This window comes from Amyelois transitella, chromosome Z (genome assembly GCF_032362555.1).
Source record: "Amyelois transitella isolate CPQ chromosome Z, ilAmyTran1.1, whole genome shotgun sequence".
In the NCBI taxonomy this organism is placed as follows: Eukaryota; Metazoa; Arthropoda; class Insecta; order Lepidoptera; family Pyralidae; genus Amyelois; species Amyelois transitella.
The window spans coordinates 2,802,605-2,827,336 of NC_083535.1; the positions used below are offsets into that span (position 1 = coordinate 2,802,605).

Consider the following 24,732-nt stretch of genomic DNA (forward strand, 5'->3'; position numbering starts at 1 on the left):
GGGGGCAGGAACGTTCGCGATCGCTGTCTTGCCACGCCAGCGTGACTGCTTTGTTCATCATCCCACCTGCTTTTGGGAATAGGGCGTGGAGCAATAATAACGCATAAATAATAATTATAATTTATTGAATAATTTGGCATTTGTTAGTAGCCTATAATATATAACAATCTCTTAGAAATACATGTACCTAGGCAGAAGAGCATATTCTACAATGTTTTGCGATAAAGAATAAAAATACCATTGAAGTTTACTGTTAAATTAGGCTTTATTGCTTTACAAAATCGTAATCAATGCGTTGTGGGATACTGTGCCAAAATAATCTATTTTATTTGACTTCTAAATGCAAAGAAAATAAAAAACTTGACCGAATTTTATTTAATAGGAATGTAGGTAAGTTAATGTCCCTGGTTCCAGCGGGATCAAAAACCGAAGTATTTTTCTCAGTATGTGTACTTTGTAAAACATGCTCGTATACATATAAGAAACAATTTTGGCATTCATTTTAGTCTATTTGGTGTATTGATCCAAAAAGTTTAGTCTTTTCATTAGCAGGAGATCAAACAAGTTATCAGTATATAAAGCTAGCAATTAAATGCTAGAATTCTAATGAAAAATCTATCAGTCCTGATAAACCAGAGTTGGAGAGATACAAATGTTAAGTATAAGAAGTACAGGATAATAATAATATTCCAGGACCCATGGTCAAAGGCGTACCCTGGGCTCCTTTCAGAGTGGTGAGAATTAACATCAGGAGGAAGTAGAATGTAAAACGTATTTGTATATTTTCCGTGTACATTTCCCATTCGGGAAATCATTCTCAAATTAAAACTGGACAGGTTTTTAACATGATACTACATTAAAAAGTTCATTGTAATTATTAAATTTATAAGTCCAAGTAAGCTTGGCCACAAGAAACAGCTAGAGTATAAACTAAAGTATGTAACAATGTGTCTATAACTCTATGTTTAATTATTAAAATGGTAAAATTTCGTGACAATAATACCTATACTAATTGGAGAAAACATCAACAATTTCAAAATATATTAACAGTCCTACGAGTGTTGTTGCGTTTTATTAATTATATCTAACTATTTAACGTCGACGAAAAGTGGTGCTACAAATTTAACATGATTTAATAATGTCAGCATATAACCTTACATTTCTCAAGTAAATGACTGGTATACCCTTTGTTTAGTGTGAGTAGATTCTAGCGCATTCGAACATTCATTCGTCACTACCTCATTACATTACTAGAGTTTGGACTGATATTAAAATAAATATTTTTACTAAATCACTATAACAGAATTGACAAATGACTTTCCTTCCTCCTGACTTCTGGCTGCATCCTGGAGACGAGCCCAGGGAATGCCCTTTAAACATGGATCTTTGATTGAGTTAGTCGGATTTTTCACGAAACGGCTCCCATTTGACCTTCGCAAGATTTGCAGGTAAACCTAACCAGTATTGGATCCATGGTTACAGGTTTCCTCACGATGTTTTCCCTCACCGTAAGAGCATCGGTTAATATTTAAACTAATGTACATACATTTGATAATAGTCATTGGTACATGGCCAAGGTGGTATTTGAAGCTGTGCCTTTTTGCACCACACGCGTTTCGTCCGGGCACCTTACCGATTCGACCACCGACGCTCTGTGAATGGACAAATGACTTTAATACTCGAATAATCGAAGCGTATACCAGTCATAGGCTCATCTCACAATGTGACTTGCTTAATTTGCGTAGGTATTTTTACAACTCTCATTGAGTCAGAAAAGCCTTAGAAAAAACCCAGTTGTCCAAACCCAATCATCAGCTAATACAGCTTACCGACATAGTTATACAATTATACATATTTACATCAAATGTATATCGTACGAAAAATATTAATGTGAAACGGTTGCATAGACAAAAATCCACAATAAGTTAAACAGTAACTATTTTATAGACGAATAACAATACCTCACAATACTTGGAGTATTTTTACCTATATTGAATAGATTTGCTTGGTAGAGAAATCATCATAGAATTCGGAATAATGTAATCAGATTTCTATGACTGATTTAAAACTTTCGCGTTGCATTAAGTATACTGTTTCTAAATACCACAGGTATTAAACAAGCATGTAAGGTACCTTTATTTTCGCTCGGTGACCACGGCTCATGGTAACATAATTCGAATGGTCCGAAATAAAATTAAAGGTACGTTACGTGCACGTTCAATACTTGTAGTATTTATTGATTCTATGATCTCACTCCACCAAAGAGGTAGATTTAACGAGCATCAAATAAGGTTAAATGACAAACAGTAGAAATGAAAAGTATCTTTACAATTTGGTGAAGTATACGACCCGACTATGAGGATTTTTGTTGTTAGGAATAAAATACAATTACTTTAAATATGCTACTAATATTTTATGGGGTTCTATTTAGGACACAGATAGGTTATTTATTTTATTTAAACATGTAAATTGTAGGTTTCAGACAGAATAGAACTATATCTCATCCTAAACATCAAATTATTTATGTACAGTTTACAATTCAATTAATAGTTTCCAATTAATTTTATCTATAAAATATCAACACTGTGCAACATTAATAATTAGTCAATTCCATTAGAGAATATAACCTTATATTTTATTACAGGAATTTAATAAATATTTTAATTTCATAACCATCCTATTGTGTAAATACAGTTTCAAGACATAGATTTTCTACGTATAGGTATTACATTAATATTAGGTTGTTTTAAAATGGCGGATTTAAACACGAGTATCTAAAAATTTTAATGCACCAAAACAGTGTATTTTTATTAACTGTAACAAATAAAAAAATGTTAGTTACGTTATTGTTGATTAAAATTTAATAATCTGATGACTTCTCTGAAATTGAAGAATGATGCAGATGTCTTCTAAATTATATTTATGCCAAATTTCATCGTTATTCAGTGGTTGCGATAAATATGTTTGCCACCGTATTCTTTTATGCATTAAGTTCTCTGCTTAACACAAAGTTTGACTTATAGATAATGTATTGTATAGATTATGAAAAAATGCTTTTAAAATAAAGTTTTAAGTAATAAAATTAAACTTATTTTTCGAGCGCAACTCGTACTTAGCCGGTATTTTTAAAATATTTATATACGAACCATGTTGATAATTTTAGATCTAATAGATTTTCAGGTCTTAATTTTTTATAGATATTGAAGTTGCTCTTTTAGGTGTCTAGGAAATACGACGAAAATGGCGTTATAACCCTTTCAATATGAACATTATGTAAATCAGACTATAATGAATTTATATTTCGGGGTCACGTGAAATCCTATATCAGTTCTGAGACTTCACTAAAAAATTTATAAGAAGTTAAAATATTTTTAAAATAAGCTTTGTTTTCAGCTAGATACAGGCTGAATCACACAATTTCTTAAAAATAATCATACATGTCTAGGCCTCTGTATAGTCTTACATTAGGTTATTGCCGAATTGGAGCGACCTATAGCAAAACATATTATATAAAAGTATTTATAATTAAACAGTCCTAGTCTTAACCCTACTCTTAAATGGACATGTAGCAAGTTGTCCCCGTTTCCCATCACGTCTTTACAATCCGAACATTTTATGATGGAATCATTGTGGATATTCCATTCAGCTTTTAATGAGTAAATGAACAACTTACCAACAAATTTTGACCAATGATGTATGCGTCAGCATTTGTTGGCCAATCAGCTGAGCGCTGGTGTTAGTTTATTGTTTATAAAAAAAAATACATCTTAGCTGGTAATATTAAATATATTTAAAGATAACGCGAAAATTGTTCAGTATTTAGTACTCTCATAATTTGGACTATTTAACAGCTTCTGCTATTGAAAACAGGACTACTTGCTACTCTGTCAACAGAAACTTACTTTATAAGAAGTAAAATATACATAGTGGATTCAAATAATCGACGCAATAGTACTTATAGTAAGATTAAAACTAAATTAAATTCATAAATGAGTATACGTTTGTTAAAACTTATAAGATGAAGTTGTGAAATGCTTGTTAAACACATGATTTTCATTGTACTTACTTTTAAGTTATTTTTTTCATTGAAATTATTTTAAGGCAAAAAGATTATTATACACCTTGCATTGTATATGTGATATTATTATGAATAAACCAATAAATGACAATATGAAGTATCGCATGTGGGGCAGTGGTTAGATTCTTGCCTCTCAACCACCGGGCCCGGGTTCGATTATTGGTTGGGTCATGACGATTAGGCGTAGCATGGTCTCGCGTCCCTCAGTGTAAATCTCATTGTCATTGTCCTAAATATATTTATTTAATGTATGGTCAGATTCCTCTGTCAACATGTTACGGAGGTCAAACTGTAGTCGTCTCATTGTAATAAAATGACTTTCTAAAATGACGATGAGATGATGACTATCGTAGAAAAATGCATGCATAGATTGGAATGTAACAAATCGTTATTATATGTCACAAATACAGCGACACTTATAATTATTGGCGTTATACATTTTTTTTTTAAATTAATTTAAAAGCAACGAGTAAAACGGATTATTTGTTGACTCCAAGAAGGCCTCACAAGTTACAAGCAATTTGTTTTAACACCTTTTAAACGAGCCTTTTACACGCGTGGAAAATGCCTTCCGAGGCTGGTCAATACGCGTGGACTTGCCTATTATTTAAAAAAAAAGTAACCTTAAGTAGTCTTAGGAGGCCCAAACAATATTTACTCTCATAAATAGACGTTACGTAATGGCTTTTTAATCACCAGATTATTTATTGGCTATATGTATGAAAAAAGGATTCTGAGTCTTTTATATATATTTTAAGTATTTTTTTTAAACAAAGTTATAATTATTGTAATATGTATAACAGCTATTAGTATAGCGACGTTTATATGCACCATACCTTCTTTGTGTATGAAGTGTAAGAGGCAATTTAATGTAATAGCTGCTTATTTCAAACATTGAAAAAAAAAAAATGTAAAATTTACATTTACATATTAAGAAATACCTAGGGTTATAACAGTTAGTGCCAGTAACTGTTTACATGATTCGAGAATTACAAAATATCGTCTAGTTATTAACCCAATATCTAAGACGTGTCTGTTGCTTGCCGTTTAGTTAAAAAAAATGTGTTTAAAAACATCAAATATTGATTAAAATAAGTAAATTTCATGTTTTTAATTATGAAATAAGTGAACCAAAGTATGCTGATGCTCAGTGCATTTGTCAATTAAAAATTAGTCTATCAAGCTTTTTCAAATAAAATATTTCAACCCAGCAGTAAAGTGTCAAGTACCAAATTATTGTACGTAGACAATTTTTACTTTCATTTTGGCACACGACAGTTGTTTAAAATTTTCGATGTAACGTATAGGACGCTACTGTAACTTCAGTAATGACAGGACAGAAATCTAGTAGTGAATTCAAGTAAACTAACAACTATAACTAACAATATGGTGGTCGCTCGGTCGGATGATACATTTGCAATGTCTACTAGATTTTTATTCTGTAATTAAAACGTACAAAGCAATATGTTTCTCACAACTTCGGCAGCGATTATTCATTGGACCGTGAATTAGTATTGATAAATTTATTTCTTCGAATTTGAACCACCTTTGTTTTGGCGGCTCTCCTGTAGCGGAATCTGAAAATAATGATTACTGTGAGCAACTTCCCAAAGATAAGAGATAAACCGGTTATTTGGAAACACATATGCTAACTAATGTTATAAATGCGAAAGCAAGTTTATTTGTTTGTTACCTCTTCACGCGGTATTTGAATCAATTCTTTTGAAATTACATATATTTAATTGTGTCTGGAGAAAGGAGATAAGGTACTTTTAAATCCGGTAAAAATCTGCATTCATTTATAGATGGCGCTAAATTCACGCTTAGGACTAATTATAAATTAGTGGTATAGGTGGGGCTAATAAATCATCTTAATTCGAATGAGTGCGTTTCGAAATAAACTCGCCTGCCTAAAATACACGTAATCTGAAACGTTTCTAAGAACACTTGGGCTATCAAGACATATCTAACAAAACCTAAATTAAAGAACTCCGTGATCAATACATTCATTGGCCTATTCGTTACTGTATAATCATTAGAAAATATATTGTATTAGATACATACATACATATGGTCACGTCTATATCCCTTGCGGGGTAGACAGAGCCAACAGTCTTGAAAGACTAAAAGAATTGTATTAGATTAGGATCCAATACAAAGTAAAAGTTTGTAGCTCAATCTGTATGTTCTATCTCAATATCTTTGTACGAGTGAGAAAGAGAAGGAAACAGTAGAGTGTATAAGAAATAACGTACCGTAGCTCGCTGGTCCTCCATGCGGCCAGCCTGCGCGCGCATCAGTAGCGCGAAGAAATCGTCATCGGGAACGGTTTTGGGCCGCTCTTCGGGTTTAGGCCGCGGCAATTCCGACCGCTGGTCTTCTATTCTTGATCCCTGCACAAATTTTATTGAATAATAAGACTGACTTCTTAATAGTGTGGGTTAAACCTCCTTTTAATGCGCTATATGGCGATGTATGCTTTACTCCTGGAGAACGTCAATGGTCAAATCGGTAAGGTGTCCGGTTGAAATGTTTAATGCGTAGAAAGTCACAGGTTCAAATCCCACCTCGGCAATGTACCATTGACTATTTTCGATGTTATGTACATAAGTTTCAATACTAACCGATGCTCTTACGGCGAGGGAAAACATCGTGAGGAAATCTGCACAGTAAGGCAAGTATATATGTAACTATAACCGATCTAGTACGGGTTATGTATACTTGCAAAGGTTGCGGAGGTCAGGAGTCATTCAGGAGTCGCTTCGTGTAAAAACTTACATGGCCCGGGCTCCTCTCCAGAGTGGTGAGGATGCAACCAGGACAAATCAGGAGGAAGAAGATGATATTGTCACTTACTTGTACACGCGCTATCATCTCCAAGAAATCGTCCTCCGGTTTCGCGGACGTGGTCTGCTGTGGACGCAACCCGGGGAGGGAGGTTCCCTTGCTCTCCTTTGACAACTTCTTGGCCGGCCGCAACTCCGCGCGTTGCGAGTCGATACGCTCCGATTGGAGGTCTGTTATCATGTCCAACATGGCGTCGTTTGATCTGAAAAGGATGACAGGATTAAGAATATACAGAATAATTAATGTAATAGGGTATGCAAAGACTACATCATTCCACTTTGCAACGATCTTTCATACTTCTTTTGCTTCATCCGCATTCGTCAATCCTTTCATGAACGTTAGTTTCGACGAATTACGAAAAAACCGGCTCTTCCAACAACCAAACGAATAAACCTCTTTTTTTAATACCATGTAAAATATTTTCAGGCGCTTCAGCGGCACCCGAGTTTTGAAACTGTACAGATTACACAGATCGAGTTAGCCTCGAAGTAAGTCCGATACTTGTGTTTCGAGATACTAACCCAGCTATACTATAATATATACCCAGGCCAATCAGAGAAAGTTCGTTTCTCATCATGCCCTGGCCGGAATTCGAACCCGGGACCTCCAATGTCACAGACAAGCTCACAACCACTGCGCCACAGAGGCCGTTGTTTTTTTTAAATTAAATGACAGGAAAGAATATGCAAAATGCTAAATAATTACACTATCGATTTAATAAAATCTGTTATCCACTTACTTACGTACGTAAAATTTTAAATCCGGCGTGGTAAAACTATGCACCTGCACTTGGCAAAATTCAAATACATTATACCATACTCTGTTGACTGCATACGATTGTAATTATTATGCAAGCAATTGCGTGCTGTTCGTACCTAATGCATTCATTGATTACATGCAGCCATGATGAATATTTTGATTGGCTTCAGCCATTTTATTTCCGCGTAATTCCGGATTATTAAAGCAATAAAAATTTGTGTAACAAATTTCCCGAGAAACATTTCATAAACATTCTCTGATTTTTTGACATCCACTTTCGTATTTATAATATTTTATATATTATATATAATATTTTAACGACTTTAATACTAGTTGTATTTGTCATTACACAAAAGTCTCCGTCAGGGTTATCTGTTAAGAACATAGAATGAAGACACGAATAATAATTACTTCTAATATACATATATTGGAATTCTTACAATTAAAAACTAATCGGATTTCGCTGACTTTGATTTTTAAATGTGTGTTGTAATCCAAAGAAGCTTTAAACGGGTGATGGGAAGTATACCGGATCAGCTATATCTGAAACAAACCCAGGTAGATTGGCGAGCGACTAATGAACTTACTCATTTTCAAGAGAACGGAGGGGTTGTGTCTCTGGGTCCATATTTTGACATGTAACACTAATCACAAAGCCCAAATAATAATTTTATTTTCACAAGAAATATGTTAATACGTTCTGGACGCTATTTATAACTTACACAGGACGATTCAATAAAACAAAGCGTCTATTTTAAAACACAGTGAAGTGGATGGCGTACATTGTCTATCTGAGATAGGATCACGCGATAGCGGGTACGATAACGCCGGTGCCAATCATGATCACTGATCACAAATATTTATTACTACTTATTGTATAGAATTTGCAATAATATAAGACTCTAGAAATGATGGTCGAACTGATGGTAATCCAACCGTCCTATCGTTTAAAAACATTATGGCATTTCTATTATTTTACATTATTCCGAATTTGATGACTTCTACCTGGGTTTATGTTTCAACGGCTAACAGTTTTATTTTTCAATTATTCCACTTACCTGAAAAAGTACTTCCCACTATTAAGTTTCATTTTAATTTTAACTTACTTATGAGTCATAAAGATCACAATATGTCATATACTGGATAAAACAGATAAGGTTTTTATAATGATAAAATCACCAATAATACCGTACAGTAACTTAGTGTAATAAAAGTAAAACTATAACTGAATTTACTGCGAAAGTCTGAATAAGTAAACAGATTTAGGCGTTCAAGAGCATAAGGTGTACTGTGACATGTCAATGACATAACGCTTTACAGGATTATAATTAATCTCCGGTCTTAGTTATTTACATGAGATATTTAACCAGTAATGTCAACAAATAATATGTACTTTCTTTTCTAAATACGAGTATAATACTTTGCCGATAAATAGACTATTTTATTATTATGTCTATACATATTTATTTTCGCTTGCATGTTAAACCGTAGATGCCTTTGAGTCCGGCGTCCGTCTTTTTAGACAGCGTGTATGATAGATAATCCGACGAGATTGAAATAAGAGTTATAAGAATAAAATGAAAGAATTAGAAATGCAGTGAACGTAGAAAGTGAAAAATGCATCATCTGCCTACCCTTCCGGGCAAGAGGCGTGATGTTTTAAGCGTACGAAAATGCTGTGAATAAATTTTAATAGTATCAGATTATCTATGTAGGATCACTACATCCTTTTCCGTGGATCTCAAGGGAAAAAATAAATATAAAAATGGCGGATTTCATGCCGTATGGCATTCTCTACTCATTCACCAGAAAAGTAGTGGAAAATGTGCACATTATACTTATAGTTAAGAGCCTTTACACTTACCCAGTGTTCTTATTCCCACTACTGGCCGATCGTTGCAGCTTATTATTCTTTGGTTTAGGTCGGTTCTCCTTGTTCCCGTTGAGCGTGGCCCTCTGTTCATCCATCCTCTCCGACTGGCATCTGCTCAGGAGGTCGAAGAAAGACTCCACCGGGTTCTCTTCTGACTCAGTTCGTACCACTTCTTGTTTCTTTTCAGTGTCTTGCTCGCTATCCTTCTTCTTGTTGTCTGGGGTTATCTGTTTAATTGTAAATTGTTAATAAATTTTATTTTAAAGTGGTGTTTTTAATTTTGGTTGTTTTTTAAATACAGGGCGGTTAATTTGACAATATTAGTATACATTGTCACATTTATATTGTAGTGCACGGTGCAAAACTTCAATCAAACAAAAGGTCTAAAGTAAATGCAAGAAATCAATTGGACGGCAAACTTATAACAGTTTCTTATAGGAGTAGGCAGAGACTACTTACTATTAATTAATTCTCAAAAATCTCTCTTGATTTTGTTTATCAGTTCTTTTTAATTCAGTGCGCTTTTTCTATATATATATTTAACACTACATTAATCCCAAGAATATTCGCCAAGACCAAATTTTCGAAACTTCAAATTTTTCATATTAAACCCAAACCTTTCACCCGGATTCTACCCCTTCAGCGACTTTCGTAACTAGTTTAAACAAAACATACCTGTATGAGCGCCAGTTGCTCCATACTCTGGCGCCGGACCCTGAGCGCGTTGAAGGGCGTCCTCGGAGTCTGATCTTCGTCGACCACCGGCGGCGGGGACTCCACCTCCGCCGGCATCCCGAGCACCTTGCGAAGGTCCCCGATGTTCATCTGAGCTGTAGCCATGCCTAGTACGTCGCCGAGCTGAGAGGAAAGACTTTATCATTGACCTGCTAAGCAGAGCTTGGTTAACATATAATAGAATTTTTGTATCGTGTTATATCGGCTCTTAACAACAGGACAACTGCCTATCTTTCTCATGGATATCGTAAAAGCTGACTCCCGACTCACAGCTCACATATCTCCGCTTTGGTGGAAACTGGGCCTTGCATTATTGACATCAATAAACTAACACCGTTGCCGATGCCGTGTGGTTCCCGGCACAAATAAAAAAAAGAATACGACCACTCCATCTCGTTCCCATGGATGTCGTAAAAGGCGACTAAGGGATAGGCTTATAAACTTGTGATTTTTCTTTTAGGCGATGGGCTAGCAACCTCTCACTATTTGAATCTCAATTCCATCATAAAGCCAAACAGCTAGACATGGCCTATCAGTCTTTTCAAGACTGTTGGCTCTGTCTACCCCGTAAGGGATATAGACGTGACTATATGTATGTATGTACGTATAAACTAACACCAACCTACCTCTTTCGATATATTGTAATGTTCGTTCGCGTAATACAACGCCTTCTCGTGGTTCCCGAGGGCGGCGTGGGCGTTCCCTAGGGACCAGCAGGCGCGGCCTTCCCCTACTCGGTCTTGGAGCTGCCTCGCCGCGTTCAAATGTCTCGTGTGGTATTCCTCGGCGATCCTGTACTCTCTGAGAAGAGTGTAAGTGTTCCCGAGGGAGTAGCATGCTTGCGCTTCCACTGCGGCGTCGCCTAGCTCTTCGGCGAGGGCTAGAGTCAATCTGCAGGTAATGAAAGGTGAATCGTTATAATTTTAGTTTGTAAAGAAAGTGTGTGAGTTAAACATATTAAGAATATATTCAAATTTATTTTTAAGTGCAGCTAACGCTTTAGAATTACAGGCTTTTTCAACGAAGTAAAGAAGAACAATTATTTGCAACGTCATAGATTTTATTACTTTTTTCTTGTTGCAAGAATAAGTTTTTGAATTCGCACACATAGTTTATTAAAACAATTGCATAGCTATTCTGCGGTAGCTCGAATTATTATTATAAAAAACGACAGACGTATTTTTAACCTTTGCAGGAGTATCTACCTTATATTGGATCAAGGTGACACATCCTGTCAGAATATACAGTTTTTGGCGATTCCCCTCACCGTTAGAGCGACGGTTAGTACTCAAACTAATGTACATAACTCACAAAAGAGTAATTAGTACATGGCTTGACGTGAGACAGGATTTGAACCTGTACCTCCCTGCAATTTACATAGTTTAACAGTTTGACCTCCTACGCTGGGTTGTGGAGGTCAGATGGTGTAGCTTCGAGAAAAACCCTTAGTTACCCCGATTCAGGATCATTTTCAGAAACCTTATCTGAGTGACGATGTAACCGAGACAAGCCAGGAGGAAGAAGTTTATACTCAAAATACATGTCTTAACTCTTCATTATATTAATTAGTAAATGAAGCATGAGTTGGATACAGATTCTTTCATCGCATTAGCAAAATTATAAGGACAAGATTGAAAAAATTTCGCATGGCTGTTCTCATAAAAGCACGCTAGTCAATTAATATCAATCAATCAATAGCTATTCAACGTCGTCTTTTAAAAAGTTTAGAATCGACCACGAGAAGACTATGATAATCACTTTTTCTTTAATGTTAAGAACAGCGTGTACTGTTAAGTAGTGATAATCACTCTTACTAATGTTTGTAGAAAGGAGTAAATTTCTTTTTGTATGGCGCATGGGCTCACGGCGGATGGTATTTATTGATGTTATTTTGTTCTTCATAATCACCAAATTCCATTGATATTATTTGGCAAGCTTTATCTTACAGTAAGCCCAAAAAGAAATGTCTCCTTTGAAATGTTGGTTTCATATTCCTCTTGCGTAAAGAAAATTTTCAATTTGTGCACAGGAATATGATGAAATTGTAATTTGGGACAACGAGCGGAGCTGCAGGCAATAGCTAGCATCCGCTGTGAAATGATTTGCAAAGATTTATGTGTGATATTTAGTTTTCTCCTCTGGATGGGACTATTTGAGACTAGTTTTGAAATTTAGTCAGCTCTTACGGCATACACAGAAATAAGAAGATAAGATATAGTGGACCTGATCTGGGCTGAGTTTCACACACAACTGAAAGAAACATTCAAAACAACTTTCGCTAAAGGCTGAATATTTAACATGCTGTGAAAAGATTGACAAAGAATTTCCTTCCATTTTTATATTGTATTATTATAATTATATTTACCCTGGGCTAGTGATTAATTACGTTTTCACTGCCCTAAAAACTATCGTTGTCCCGCTTCACCTCATAATAGAAAGTTGTTCGCGCGATAAAAACAGCGTAGCGCATGCCATGCCATGGCGGCTGGCGTTAGACCCGGTTGCATCTCAACCTCTCGGTTCAAGAGTCCCGCTTGTGACTACGATTCAGCAAGGTATTAATAACAAAAAGAACTTAATATTTGTTAATTTGACATTTCTTTACGATTTATTCTCTCTATTAAATTATAATATTAAAGAGGTTAAGTTACGACTACTATACGCAAGCGCAGTCACGAAACATACATACACATAGTCACGTCTATATGTATATATATCTCTTGCAGAGTGGACACAGCCAGCAGTCTTGAAAAATAGAAATGGCTTAATTATGGAATTTTGCGTTTATGTGTTTTGTGTTTTATGTGAATGGATTGCATCATATTCACATAAAACACGAAAAACCACTAGTAAAATAAAAAAAAACTCGCATAGCATTGTTTGTTTATAAATTGAGTGGTAATTGATCTCGCACGTTCTGATGTTTTGAGTCAAAACATGGGAATAGACGAATTCGTAATTCCACTTCGCCAAATCTTTCATCATGCGAACCTCTGTAATTTGGAATTCCCTCCCAGCATTCCTCTTTCCCAAAACATACAACTTGGGGATTTTCAAGACAAGAGTGAATAGGCACTATTTGAGCTTGCCTGCACCATCTCAGGCCTCATATTGCTTACAAACAGGCAGATTTAGGTCAAATATACTCAAACCTTATATAAAAAATAACTACCTTTGAAAATAGTAACACTCTAAATCTATATAGAGACTCACATGTCACTTTCCTATTTTTGAAAATAAAATGTCTAGACGTCTGACTTAGATATTTTGAAACCAGAAGGACGGCTATTCACACTTAGTTTTGGAGGTCGTGAGAGCATATGTTCATTTCTACATTTATACAAAATGTTCATATGTATAACTATGGCTTCTTCTTTTAGGCGATGGGCTAGCAACCCGTCACTATTTGAATCTCAATTCTATCATTAAGCCAAACAGCTGAACGTGGCCTATCAGTCTTTTCAAGACTGTTGGCTCTGTCTACCCCGTAAGGGACAAAGACGTGATCATATGTATGTATGTATGTATAACTAAGCCACTTTTCTAGATTAGAAAATAGCCAAATAGTCTAGACGGTCCGACTATGTCTTAGTTATTTTGGAACCACAGGGCGGATCTTAAAATTTTCTAAAATCTTGGACTTCATGTGTTAACTTTTTCTTAATTATATAGAACATAGCTCTCAATTTTTTTGAACAAATTATGAAAGTAATCGTCATATTTTTTGATCGAAGGAGATTTAGCTTTAGCATATAGCGTTGTCAATTAACTTACTTATATTTCTGATCAGCTGCATACTGTAACTGTCCCAGGAATAGTGCGAATTTCCCAGGTTGCTATTGTCCCATCGCTCGGCTGCCTTGTCCCCTGGCTCCGAACTCTTGGGCTATCTGAAGACGCTCTGTGTACTAGCGGATAGCTCGGAGTAATATCTATCTTAACGCACCAAGACAAAATTTTATACTTATTTATAATGTTCAGCTGCATTCTCGAACTGTCCCAGGAATATGTGTGAGTTGCCCAGGTTGCTATTGTCCCATCGCACGGCTGCCTTGTCCCCTGGCTCCGAACTCTTGGGCTATCTGAAGACGCTCCGTGTACTAGCGGATAGCTCGGAGTAATATCTATCTCAACGCACCAAGACGAAAACTTTATACGTACTTATAATGTTCAGCCGCATTCTCGAACTGTCCCAGGAATATGTGTGAGTTGCCCAGGTTGCTATTGTCCCGTCGTTCGACTGCCTTGCCCCTGGCTCCGAACTCTTGGGCTATCTGAAGACGCTCCGTGTACTAGCGGATAGCTCGGAGTAATATCTATCTTAACGCACCAAGACAAAATTTTATACTTACTTATAATGTTCAGCCGCATTCTCGAACTGTCCCAGGAATATGTGTGAGTTGCCCAGGTTGCTATTGGCGCGTCGCTCGGCCGCCTTGTCTCCGAACTCCTGGGCTATCTGGAGACGCTCCGTGTGGTAGCGGATGGCGCGCGTGAAGTCGCCCAGGAGGTAGCAGGTGTTGCCAAGGTTACCGCATGCTCGACCCATGGCTTGGCGGTCCCCGAGGCTACGCATCAGGTCTAGGTTCTCCCTGCGAAACAAGTTACAAATTAAGCTCTGTACTGTACTTTTTGAAGAAAAAATAATGTGTTATCATGACAAATTTTTCTTTTTTTTTACATCTTTTTCAAAATGATAAGGGGCGGAAAAACGTAAAAGCCTTAATACAATGGTTCCTTGTTGATGAAACCTTTAAAACTGTTCCCTAAATAAATAAATAGGTAAGTCACGTTTTTGAATTTTGTCTAAAATATTTATTGAGGGCGTGAACCGCGGCTTAATATTATTGTGGCGGTGTGTAATTTTTTTTTTACTAGCGAGCCGCCCTCTAGCGAGTCTTCGCCCGGATAGCATTTATAATAAACCTTTCTCAGAAAGCCCTATTTCCAACAGGAACAAGTTTTCGAGATTAGCGCATAAAAACAGACAGGGAAAATAGAGAGCTTATAGTATGTAGTGATATCGTTTATTGTTTGTAAACTCTATATTGAACAAAATAGTACGACAAAGAAAATTAAAATACATTGCAAGTGATTTGTTTCTTTTATAACTATGTACTACATATTTTCTTGTTACTGTGTAAATTTCTATGCAATAAAGATATTACAAAATACAAACTTTTGTCCATCCGTTTATCAGTTCATTTACTGAATCAACTTACATGATATGTAATAAGGTCAAATTGCTACGCTTTGGCCTTTCATTTATGATTTATTACCAATTTAAATGCAGACTGGCCGTCTTCCATAGAGTGTTGTATGTTTTTACATTTATCAGGGAATAAGGAACGAGGACAAATGGAGCTTGGTAGGTTTTCACAAATTTTAATTCGCAAGTCTAGAAAATACGAGAGACAGCAGGTAGACAATAATATGTGCTTAGTGCTGTGAACCTATATAATTTCAATGTGTAAATCAGCGGTATACTTACTTAAGTAATGAATAAATAAATATATACCGCTTTTTTGTGTAGGCGATATAGTCACAACACGTAAAAATCCACATTTGGATGGTGGAGGAATTGAGATATAGAAAAAAAATAGTGACAGAAATATTTATTGAAATGATTTTTTATACCTTATTATTTTTTTACATAAATACATCGATCTCATATTTCTGTCAGTTTATTACTACCCATAATGGTGTATAAGTTACACATGACTGAAATTTACCTCGCCGACAGTTCCTATAGTAATTTAACTTGGATCCCATTTCATTCAGTCCAGTCATTTCAATATTCATACTTACTCATAATAAGAGACCGCCTGCTGCAGACATTCCCGCACCTCCTGCGGGAAATGTCCCGGATCGTTTTGCCCGACTCTCCCCAACTGCTTCCCTTGGGCATGATATACGTTCCCGAGATTATACAGGGCTCTGCCTTCGCTCAGTTTGTCCCCGAGAGCTCTGGAAATCTCCAAGTGTCTGGTGCAGCATTGTATGGCCTCCGCGAACTTGCCCATAACTTTCAGTGTGTTTCCCAAGTTGCCCGATGCTTTCGCTTCACCCAATTTGTCATTCATTGTCCTGTGAATATAATGAAGAACATGGTATAGCTGTTAACATTGAGTAAATTGTAACTAACTGGACAGGAATACAAATAACGAAAAAGAAATAACTTAACAAAGTATGTAATCTTCTGAAGATTAACTCTTAAGAATTTCTTATTAATTTAACATACAGATATGTAATGAATTGAAATATAAAAAGAATCTAAAGAAATTTATACAAAAGGTTGTTTTAAGGTTTTGCTTGTGTTATATTAAAACGTGACGGCAAAGGACAGTTTTAACTAAGCTGAACCATTTCTTAATTTAACATAACATTCGTACAGTCTCAGAGGTAGAAGTAGGCGTTTCCTTGATGGCTTTATATCCCGATAAGCGCGTGCGTAGGTCGTCCGCTTTGTTTAAACACTCCTCTTCTAAATTAAGAAGTTGAACGATTTCTTACCTAGCTAATGTCAGATCATGCTTATGGTACTGCATAGCCTTCGTATAGTCTCCGAGGTAGAAGTAGGCGTTTCCCAGCTGGCTGTATATAGCGCTGAGCGTGCGCAAGTCATCCGTGCCCGCCTGTATGGCCGCCTGGAAGAAAGCGACGCCCGCGCGGCAGTCGCCCGCCTTGCAGAGACGCTCCCCTTCCAAGGCCAGTTCCAGACACATGGAACCTCCATCGCAACTCTGTTTGAAAAATACAAAAGATATATACAATGATGAATAACTGCATCCCAAGTTTTCTAGTAGTTAGTTTGTAGAATAAGAAATGGATACTTTTCGTGATTGTCGCTGTGTTGATTCCCTCCACACCTACTACAGAATCAACTTTCATAATAATTACCTACCAAAGGAGTACATACATACATACATACATAAAATCACGCCTCTTTCCCGGAGGGGTAGGCAGAGACTACCTCTTTCCACTTGCCACGATCTCTGCATACTTCTTTCGCTTCGTCCACATTCATAACTCTCTTCATACAAGCTCGGCGGTTTCGGGTACTTTTGACCTGACCCTTTACCAGGACGTCCTTAATTTGATCAAGATACGTTCGTCTAGGTCTTCCCACTCCGACCTTTCCCTCCACACTCTCCTTGTATATCTGCTTAGTCAACCTGCTTTCATTCATCCTCTCCACATGACCGAACCATCTTAACATACCCTTTTCTATTCCTGTAACTACATCTTCTTTCACATCACAACATTCCCTTATCACGCTGTTCCTTATCCTGTCACTCAATTTCACACCCATCATACTCCTTAACGCTCTCATTTCCACTGCATTTATTCTGCTTTCATGCTTCTTTTGCCATACCCAACTTTCACTCCCATACATTAATGTCGGAACCAACACGCCCCTGTGCACAGCCAGTCGAGCCTTTTTGGATAGTTTCTGACTTCTCATAAAGGCATGCAAAGCTCCATTCACCATGTTCCCCGCGTTCACTCTCCTTTCAATATCACTATCATACTTGCCATCTGATGTAAACTTTGATCCTAGATATACAAACTCTTTCACTTGCTCCACTTTTTCTCCTCCAATCAAAATATTACATGCTGTCATTTCTTTCTCCATTTCAAAAACCAGTGTTTTAGTTTTACTTACGTTCACTTTCATTCCTTTCTCTTTTAAAGCTTCATGCATACAGTTTACCATCTCCTGTAACTCCTCCGCTGATGACGCCAGTATAACCTGATCGTCGGCATAGAGCAGACATTTGACGAGTAACTCATTCATCCTTAATCCACTTTTAGACTCTTTCAAATCTGTCAAACAGCTATCCATAAATAGGTTGAACAGCCACGGTGACGCAACACATCCTTGCCTAACGCCTTTCTCAATCTTAAACCACTCAGTGTGCGCTCCGTTTATCCTGACACAAGCACTCGAATCCTCATATAAGGATTTCAGTGCTCGTATTAAGAGACTGCTCACCCCATGCATAGAAAGTGCTGACCACAATTCATTCCTCTCAACTCTGTCATAGGCCTTTTCCAGATCTACGAATGTGCAATAGACTTTTTGACTCTTGGCCAAAAACTTTTCGGCTATGCACCGCAAGGAAAAGACCTGATCAGTACATCCCATTCCCTTTCGAAATCCCGCTTGAGCATCCCATATTTTGTCATCAGTTTCATTCCTGACTCTATTAATCAATACCTTAGCATACAATTTGCCGACGACGCTAAGCAGGCTTATACCACGATAATTTTTGCAGTCCAGCTGTGACCCTTTTCCTTTGTAAAGTGGCACGATAACAGCCTTACACCAATCTTTTGGTACTCGGCCGCTTCTCCAACACAAATTGAAAAGGCAGTACAACTGACTAGCTACTACGCCTTTTCCTGCTTTAAGCATCTCGACCGACACTCTATCACACCCAGCAGCCTTTCCCGCTTTCATACTCTTAAGTGCTTCCACAATTTCGAACATTTCAATTTCGCCTTCCATCTCATTCTCTTTTTCTTCGCTATAGCAGAAATCTTTCTTATTTCCTTCCTTTTTTTCAAATAAACTTTCAAAATAGTCCTTCCATATCTTTAGTACACATTCTTCTCCTTTCACAACGCTACCATCCTGGCATCTGATCCTAGTCAGCTCTCTGGTTATAGTATTTCCTCGGGCTGACCTTACGGATTTCCAGAATACTTTCAGATTTGACTGAAAGTCTTCTGATAGCCTTTTATCAAAATCCTCTTTATACTCCTCTTTCTTTCTAATCACAGCTTTCTTAACCAAATCTTTCATTTTCTTATATTCCTTACGTGCTTCATTCACATCTTCATCTATAACCTCTTGCATTCTTAAGTTAGCTTTTGCTGCTAACAAATCCAGCCATGCTTTCTTCTTTAATCGCACAAGTTCTTGCACATCTTTACTCATCCACGCATTTTTGTGATTTTTTCCTTTCCTTCTTCTACTTACACCACACACTTCAACAGCTACTTTCACAATTCTTTCTTTAAATTCCTTCCATCCATCTTCAATTTCCTCTAAATCTTCAAATTCATCCTTCAGTCTATTAATATACTTCTTATCTACATCCATATCTTGCAAATTTTCTACTTTTACTCTACCAAAGGAGTAATCTCAAGAATATTTCAAGAAATATAAGCTGATGATCAAAACACTGTGAAATAATTTTATTGTTGAATTTATACACATTGGATTGAGTGAACCCCAGGCATCTGAGTAATTTATGGACCTGTATTGATTAATCTACCTATAAATGGTTAACATTTATAGTAATACTTGTTTCTAAAAAAAAAATGTACTGAATGGACATAAATAAAACTAATAGAGCAAGATCCCAGAGCCGTAAGACACAACTTATTTTCTAAAGAATGGATCTTTCGATTCTCAGTAGTCTTTCATGTACATTTAATACCTGCATGTTTGTGAGACTTGCCCGGTGACACCTGCGCAGGTACCAGGCGAGAAAGGTAACTAAAAATCACAGTTACTTAACTTAAATTTTTATGACTGATTTTTATATATATTTTATAGACTATTACTCTGAAGTCATATCAGAGAAGTCAGACGCTTTGCATGCGCCAGAACTTTTGTCAGACGCTTTAAAGCTCTATAAAAAAAAAATTAACTTAATTTATTTTTAAATGTCTGACTTTTATATATGTTATTCAGATAACTATTACAAAGTTGTACTAAATCAGTCAGACAGTTTGTAATGACCAAACACCCCTTAAACACAAGAATTACTCGGCCTCGAGTATGAGCGCGATAGCACAATGCGCATGCGCGTCAGAGTAAAATATCTAATATTTGAAAAGTACTTACTGTTTTCAATTTCATATTTTTGCATATCTATTCAAATAAGATGAAATTTATAATTAAAATAATAATTAATCATTTTTAAAATAATATAATATATTGCATATAAATAGGGGAAAATGAATTTTTTTGTAGCAATAGCCTTTCAAAAAGAATGATTTTTATTTTATTTAAAAAAATATATCTATTATAATAATTTCAATAATAAAATAATTAATTATGATTAATCAATTGAATAATTATTTTATTGTCTCTTTATCATCTTCATCATCAAAATAATCATTTGAATTTTCATCATTTATTAAATCTCTATACTGTCCACTCAAGTCATCGTCCTCATCATCAGTTAGATTTATGTAAGTATTAGCATGTATGTTTAGTTAAATATGTTAAACGTTATTTATGCACACGCCATACCGCTTCAAAATTAATCTCTCCTCTCATGGGTCTACTGGAAGAGATTTCTTTTGAAATAAGTAGCACCTTTGTACTAGAATTACTGTAATAAATGCTTCTGTATATAATTTTGTGTACATAAATAAATAAATAAATAGATTGTCGTTGCTGGCAGAATTTTCCGTAAAAATAAAATCATAAACAATTAAAAAATAGTATAGTAATAGTAAACCTATAACATATAAATATAAGTGAAAGGCGACTAAGGGATAGGCTTACAAACTTGGGATTCTTTTTTAGGCGATGGGCGAGCAACCTATCACTATTTGAATCTCAATTCTATCATTAAGCCATTTAGTCTTTTCAAGACTGTTGGCTCTGTCTACCCCGCAAGGGATATAGACGTGACCATATGTATGTAGTCTACTTTAATTTCGACACCACCGCAACGGCTTCGATGGTCCAGTGGTTAGCGCGTGAGACTGTGAAGTTGGCGGTCCGAGTTCGAATCCCAACAATAACAAGATATATATTAATTTTTATTAAAAATGTTTTTTTTTGTGTTGTTTGAGTATTTATTAAAAAAACTGAAAATCAAAATACTACATATAATCATACGGTAAAAATATTTTGTCTGTACATTTAATATTTTGACTGAAACAAATAGAGAATTTTTTTTTACATTTTTTGTCTGTCTGTCTGTATCAGACTGTATGATTAAGATTCAACTCGAACTTTACGCGGACGACGTCGCGGGCAACAGCTAGTATGCAATATATTATATTATTTTAAAAATGATTAATTATTATTTTAATTATAAATTTCATCGTATTTGAATAGATATGCAAAAATATGAAATTGAAAACAGTAAGTACTTTTCAAATATTAGATATTTTACTCTGACGCGCATGCGCATTGTGCTATCGCGCTCATACTCGAGGCTGAGTAATTCTTGTGTTTAAGGGGTGTTTGGTCATTACAAACTGTCTGACTGATTTAAACAACTTTGTAATAGTTATCTGAATAACATATATAAAAGTCAGACATTTAAAAATAAATTAAGTTAATTTTTTTTTGATAGAGCTTTAAAGCGTCTGACAAAAGTTTTGGCGCATGGAAAGCGTCTGACTTCTCTGATATGACTTCAGAGTAATAGTCTATAAAATATATATAAAAATCAGTCATAAAAATTTAAGTTAAGTAACTGTGATTTTTAGTTACCTTTCTCGCCTGGTACCTGCGCAGGTGTCACCGGGCAAGTCTCACAAACATGCAGGTATTAAAAGTACATGAAAGACTACTGAGAATCGAAAGATCCATTCTTTAGAAAATAAGTTGTGTCTTACGGCTCTGGGATCTTGGACTATAAACAGTAATAGCAGAAAAAGTATACATCTGAATAACACATAGGCCACAATTTACACGTGTGCATACGCGCGGGCGGCTGCTACGTAACATTATTTATTGACACTAATAAATAAAGGTTGCATCAATGTTTGCGTTATGCCTCCGGCCAATTAACACATTGTTTTACACTTTATATGCAGGTACATTAAGTCGGATAACTTGACTGAATTTTCAGGTTTTCTGATAAATGTTCACAGTGGAATTTGAAAATAAAGTAGGAGTGTATGATCTGCACGTACAACAACATACGCAACGAGTAGTTAATTTGATATAGATGTCCTCAAAGTTTTTAAAAATGGATGAAAACAAATGTATTATTCAGGTATATGTTCTTCATTACCTGAAAGTAGTTCGCCAACCATCAAACCAAATAATTATTCCTAGTTTTCAGGATTAACTGGTTTTTTGTTTATTTATAAACAAACAAAATAACAATAACTAGGTACCTACTTGTTACACAATTACTGTAGTTCTAGAAAGTAGTTTAATGTTGCATGATATTAGCACATAAAATATATAATGATATGTGCGGGAAACAATCATTAAGATAAAACTGAAGACAAAATTACGACTTGTATGACACAAATGCCTATCTGTAGCTGTCTTAGGTAACCTATATATTTTATCTAGTAAAACTATAATTTTATGCAAAATTTATTTTGACAGAGCATAAATTTGTCCACATTATCAGATATTTTATGACATAGTAGTTAATTGGTTCATGTCATATGCAGGTCAAAGAACTATAAATAAAATTAAGACTGATTCCGTCTACTGCACTTATTAGGTACTATTAGGGATGGGGAAAACAATTACTTTGCAAAGGAAAAAAACGAAAATGCAAAATTGGCACAGAAGCCAAAGAATATGTTAATAAGAAAGAATCACAATGTTATAATAGAATTATTTCATTTACATACATATAATAACATTTATTGAGTGTTGGTGGTTGAATCGGTATGGTGCCCAGTTAAAACGCATGTTGCACATTAAAAACAGTTCGAAAAAGGTATAGATGAAATCATTATTAGTTGATAAAAGGTGTGGTGTGCCACACCAACATTACTGTGTATACAAATGCCATTTGGTTTCAAAATGATTGCAAACTTAGAGTGGACAGAAAAAGCTGAAATGAATACTTGTTAACCCAATCCAAGAGTGTACTATTAAAGTAATTTCTGACTGAATTGATGATGGTCCATTGTCAATGGTCTAAATTTGCTGAATTGCAAAATCCCCCCCAATCTATTTTCCCCAATTAAGTGTGCCGTTAAATATTAAAACATGTATGTAACTGAGAAAAGTCATGGTACAAAGCCGCATTTATTACTGATTGTAATGTTGCAAGTTTGGGCTAATTAGTGGTTGAATACAAAAAGCAATTCTAGGCATCTTATTCTCGGCGCGTATACTTTACGACCGAATGAAATAAAGGAGCAGTCCTATCATGGTGTGCTACTGAGTCAATTGCATGCGGATGTGGCATTAATAGGTTGAAGTAATATCCGTATTAGGTCCCCCAACGTAATGACTCATAATATACTCCTCAATCGACCCAGGAACACTGTATATAGCCTGAGTAATACGTAACCAAACTTGCCGTACCTACGCGGCGCAATGCAATCCTATAATTAAGATTTTAAGACAAAATAAATCACTCACCTGTGCGTCGGTTGAAAGATTTTCAGCACTAGCGCTTACAGACATTGTTCACTATAAATTCGTCACTAACTCGACAACATAAAACAAAACAAATAATTCAAGATATCAGATGATTATCATAATTGGTGTTTATAAAATCACAAAGTTTGCTTAGTACCGTTGGGCGTGTACGAACGTTAAAAGTTACAAGAGGCACTTGCTTTGCTTTTTGCTTGACATAGAAATATGAACGAGAGCGAGCGAAAACACAAAGCAAATAGACAGAGCAACAAACATATTTGACAACTGCTACAATGTTGCCAGTATAGTCCGACGAATTCCATTATTTCAACGTCAAATGGCCAAAATTTGTTTACAAAAAACTTCACTTTTTGTTACAACACACAACAAAGTTTACTCGTCTAATTTTGGTATCCTTGCAAAGCGAGTGAGGTCTATCAATCAACTTGAGACGAAAATACATTTTTTACATATATATGTATGTTTGTACGCGATAACTTTAAAAGTTTCAAACCATTTGTGTGATTTGGATGAAAATTATTTATTTATTTATTTAAAATCAAAAAGCATAAAAAAAGGCATCAAAATCGGTCAAATAGTATTTGAGACATATTCACAACTTCGTTAAAAGTAAACGTGTTATCGAGGTCTATGTAAGTTCTAGGCAAACGACTAGTATCCATTACCATATATACTTACAATTTAATAGTAATTGACCAATGTTTGTATTGTACTTGGCAAAAATTTATGTAAAGACCAAAAATGTAATTTCGCGCCAAGTTGAGAGGTTGAACTCGGCTGCTTCGCTTGCTGGGTCAATAACGTTAATCCAAAAAACTTTTTTTTTCATTTTTTACTCTAATTTTGGCAATAAGTTAAATGATAAATTTGGCAACTCTAAAAATGTTGCCAGATAAGTAAACATTAATAACAACTACCTATTAATTTTTATTATTACTTGGTAGAAAGTAGAAAATATATACATCAAATTAAATATTAATTCATGGTATCATGGTATGCATTGCTCGTGTCTACAAAATTAAAAATGATTTATTTTGAGCCATTGGTAGCCAAAGCAAGAGCTCCCGACAAAACGCGTTATGCACAGGTTCGAATCGAATA

General features: G+C 35.6%; 1 protein-coding gene across 1 annotated transcript; it reads right to left on the reverse strand.

The window, feature by feature from the left end:
* Positions 1-108: 108 nt before the first annotated feature.
* Positions 109-23,871, reverse strand: LOC106130577 (G-protein-signaling modulator 2). Its single transcript, XM_013329456.2, has 10 exons — positions 23,611-23,871; positions 16,806-17,035; positions 16,101-16,379; positions 14,645-14,884; positions 10,919-11,183; positions 10,233-10,415; positions 9,549-9,784; positions 6,935-7,127; positions 6,334-6,471; positions 109-5,655 (listed from the first exon to the last, which is right to left on the reverse strand). Exons 1-10 carry the CDS (start codon positions 23,653-23,655, stop codon positions 5,602-5,604), a joined length of 1,863 nt encoding a protein of 620 aa, XP_013184910.1. The 5' UTR covers positions 23,656-23,871; the 3' UTR covers positions 109-5,601.
* Between the last annotated feature and the right edge of the window lie 861 nt (positions 23,872-24,732).

What these genes read in the sequence shown, in the direction of transcription:
- LOC106130577 (XM_013329456.2), bottom strand. Translation starts at nt 23,655, where the DNA reads ATGTCTGTAAGCGCTAGTGCTGAAAATCTTTCAACCGACGCACAG. An exon ending in AATGCGGCTGAACATTATAA is followed by an intron (nt 11,184 to 14,644) that starts GTAAGTATAAAA and finishes CATTACCTGCAG; the next exon opens with ATTGACTCTAGCCCTCGCCG. An exon ending in AGTGGGAATAAGAACACTGG is followed by an intron (nt 7,128 to 9,548) that starts GTAAGTGTAAAG and finishes CATCCTTTTCAG; the next exon opens with ATCAAACGACGCCATGTTGG.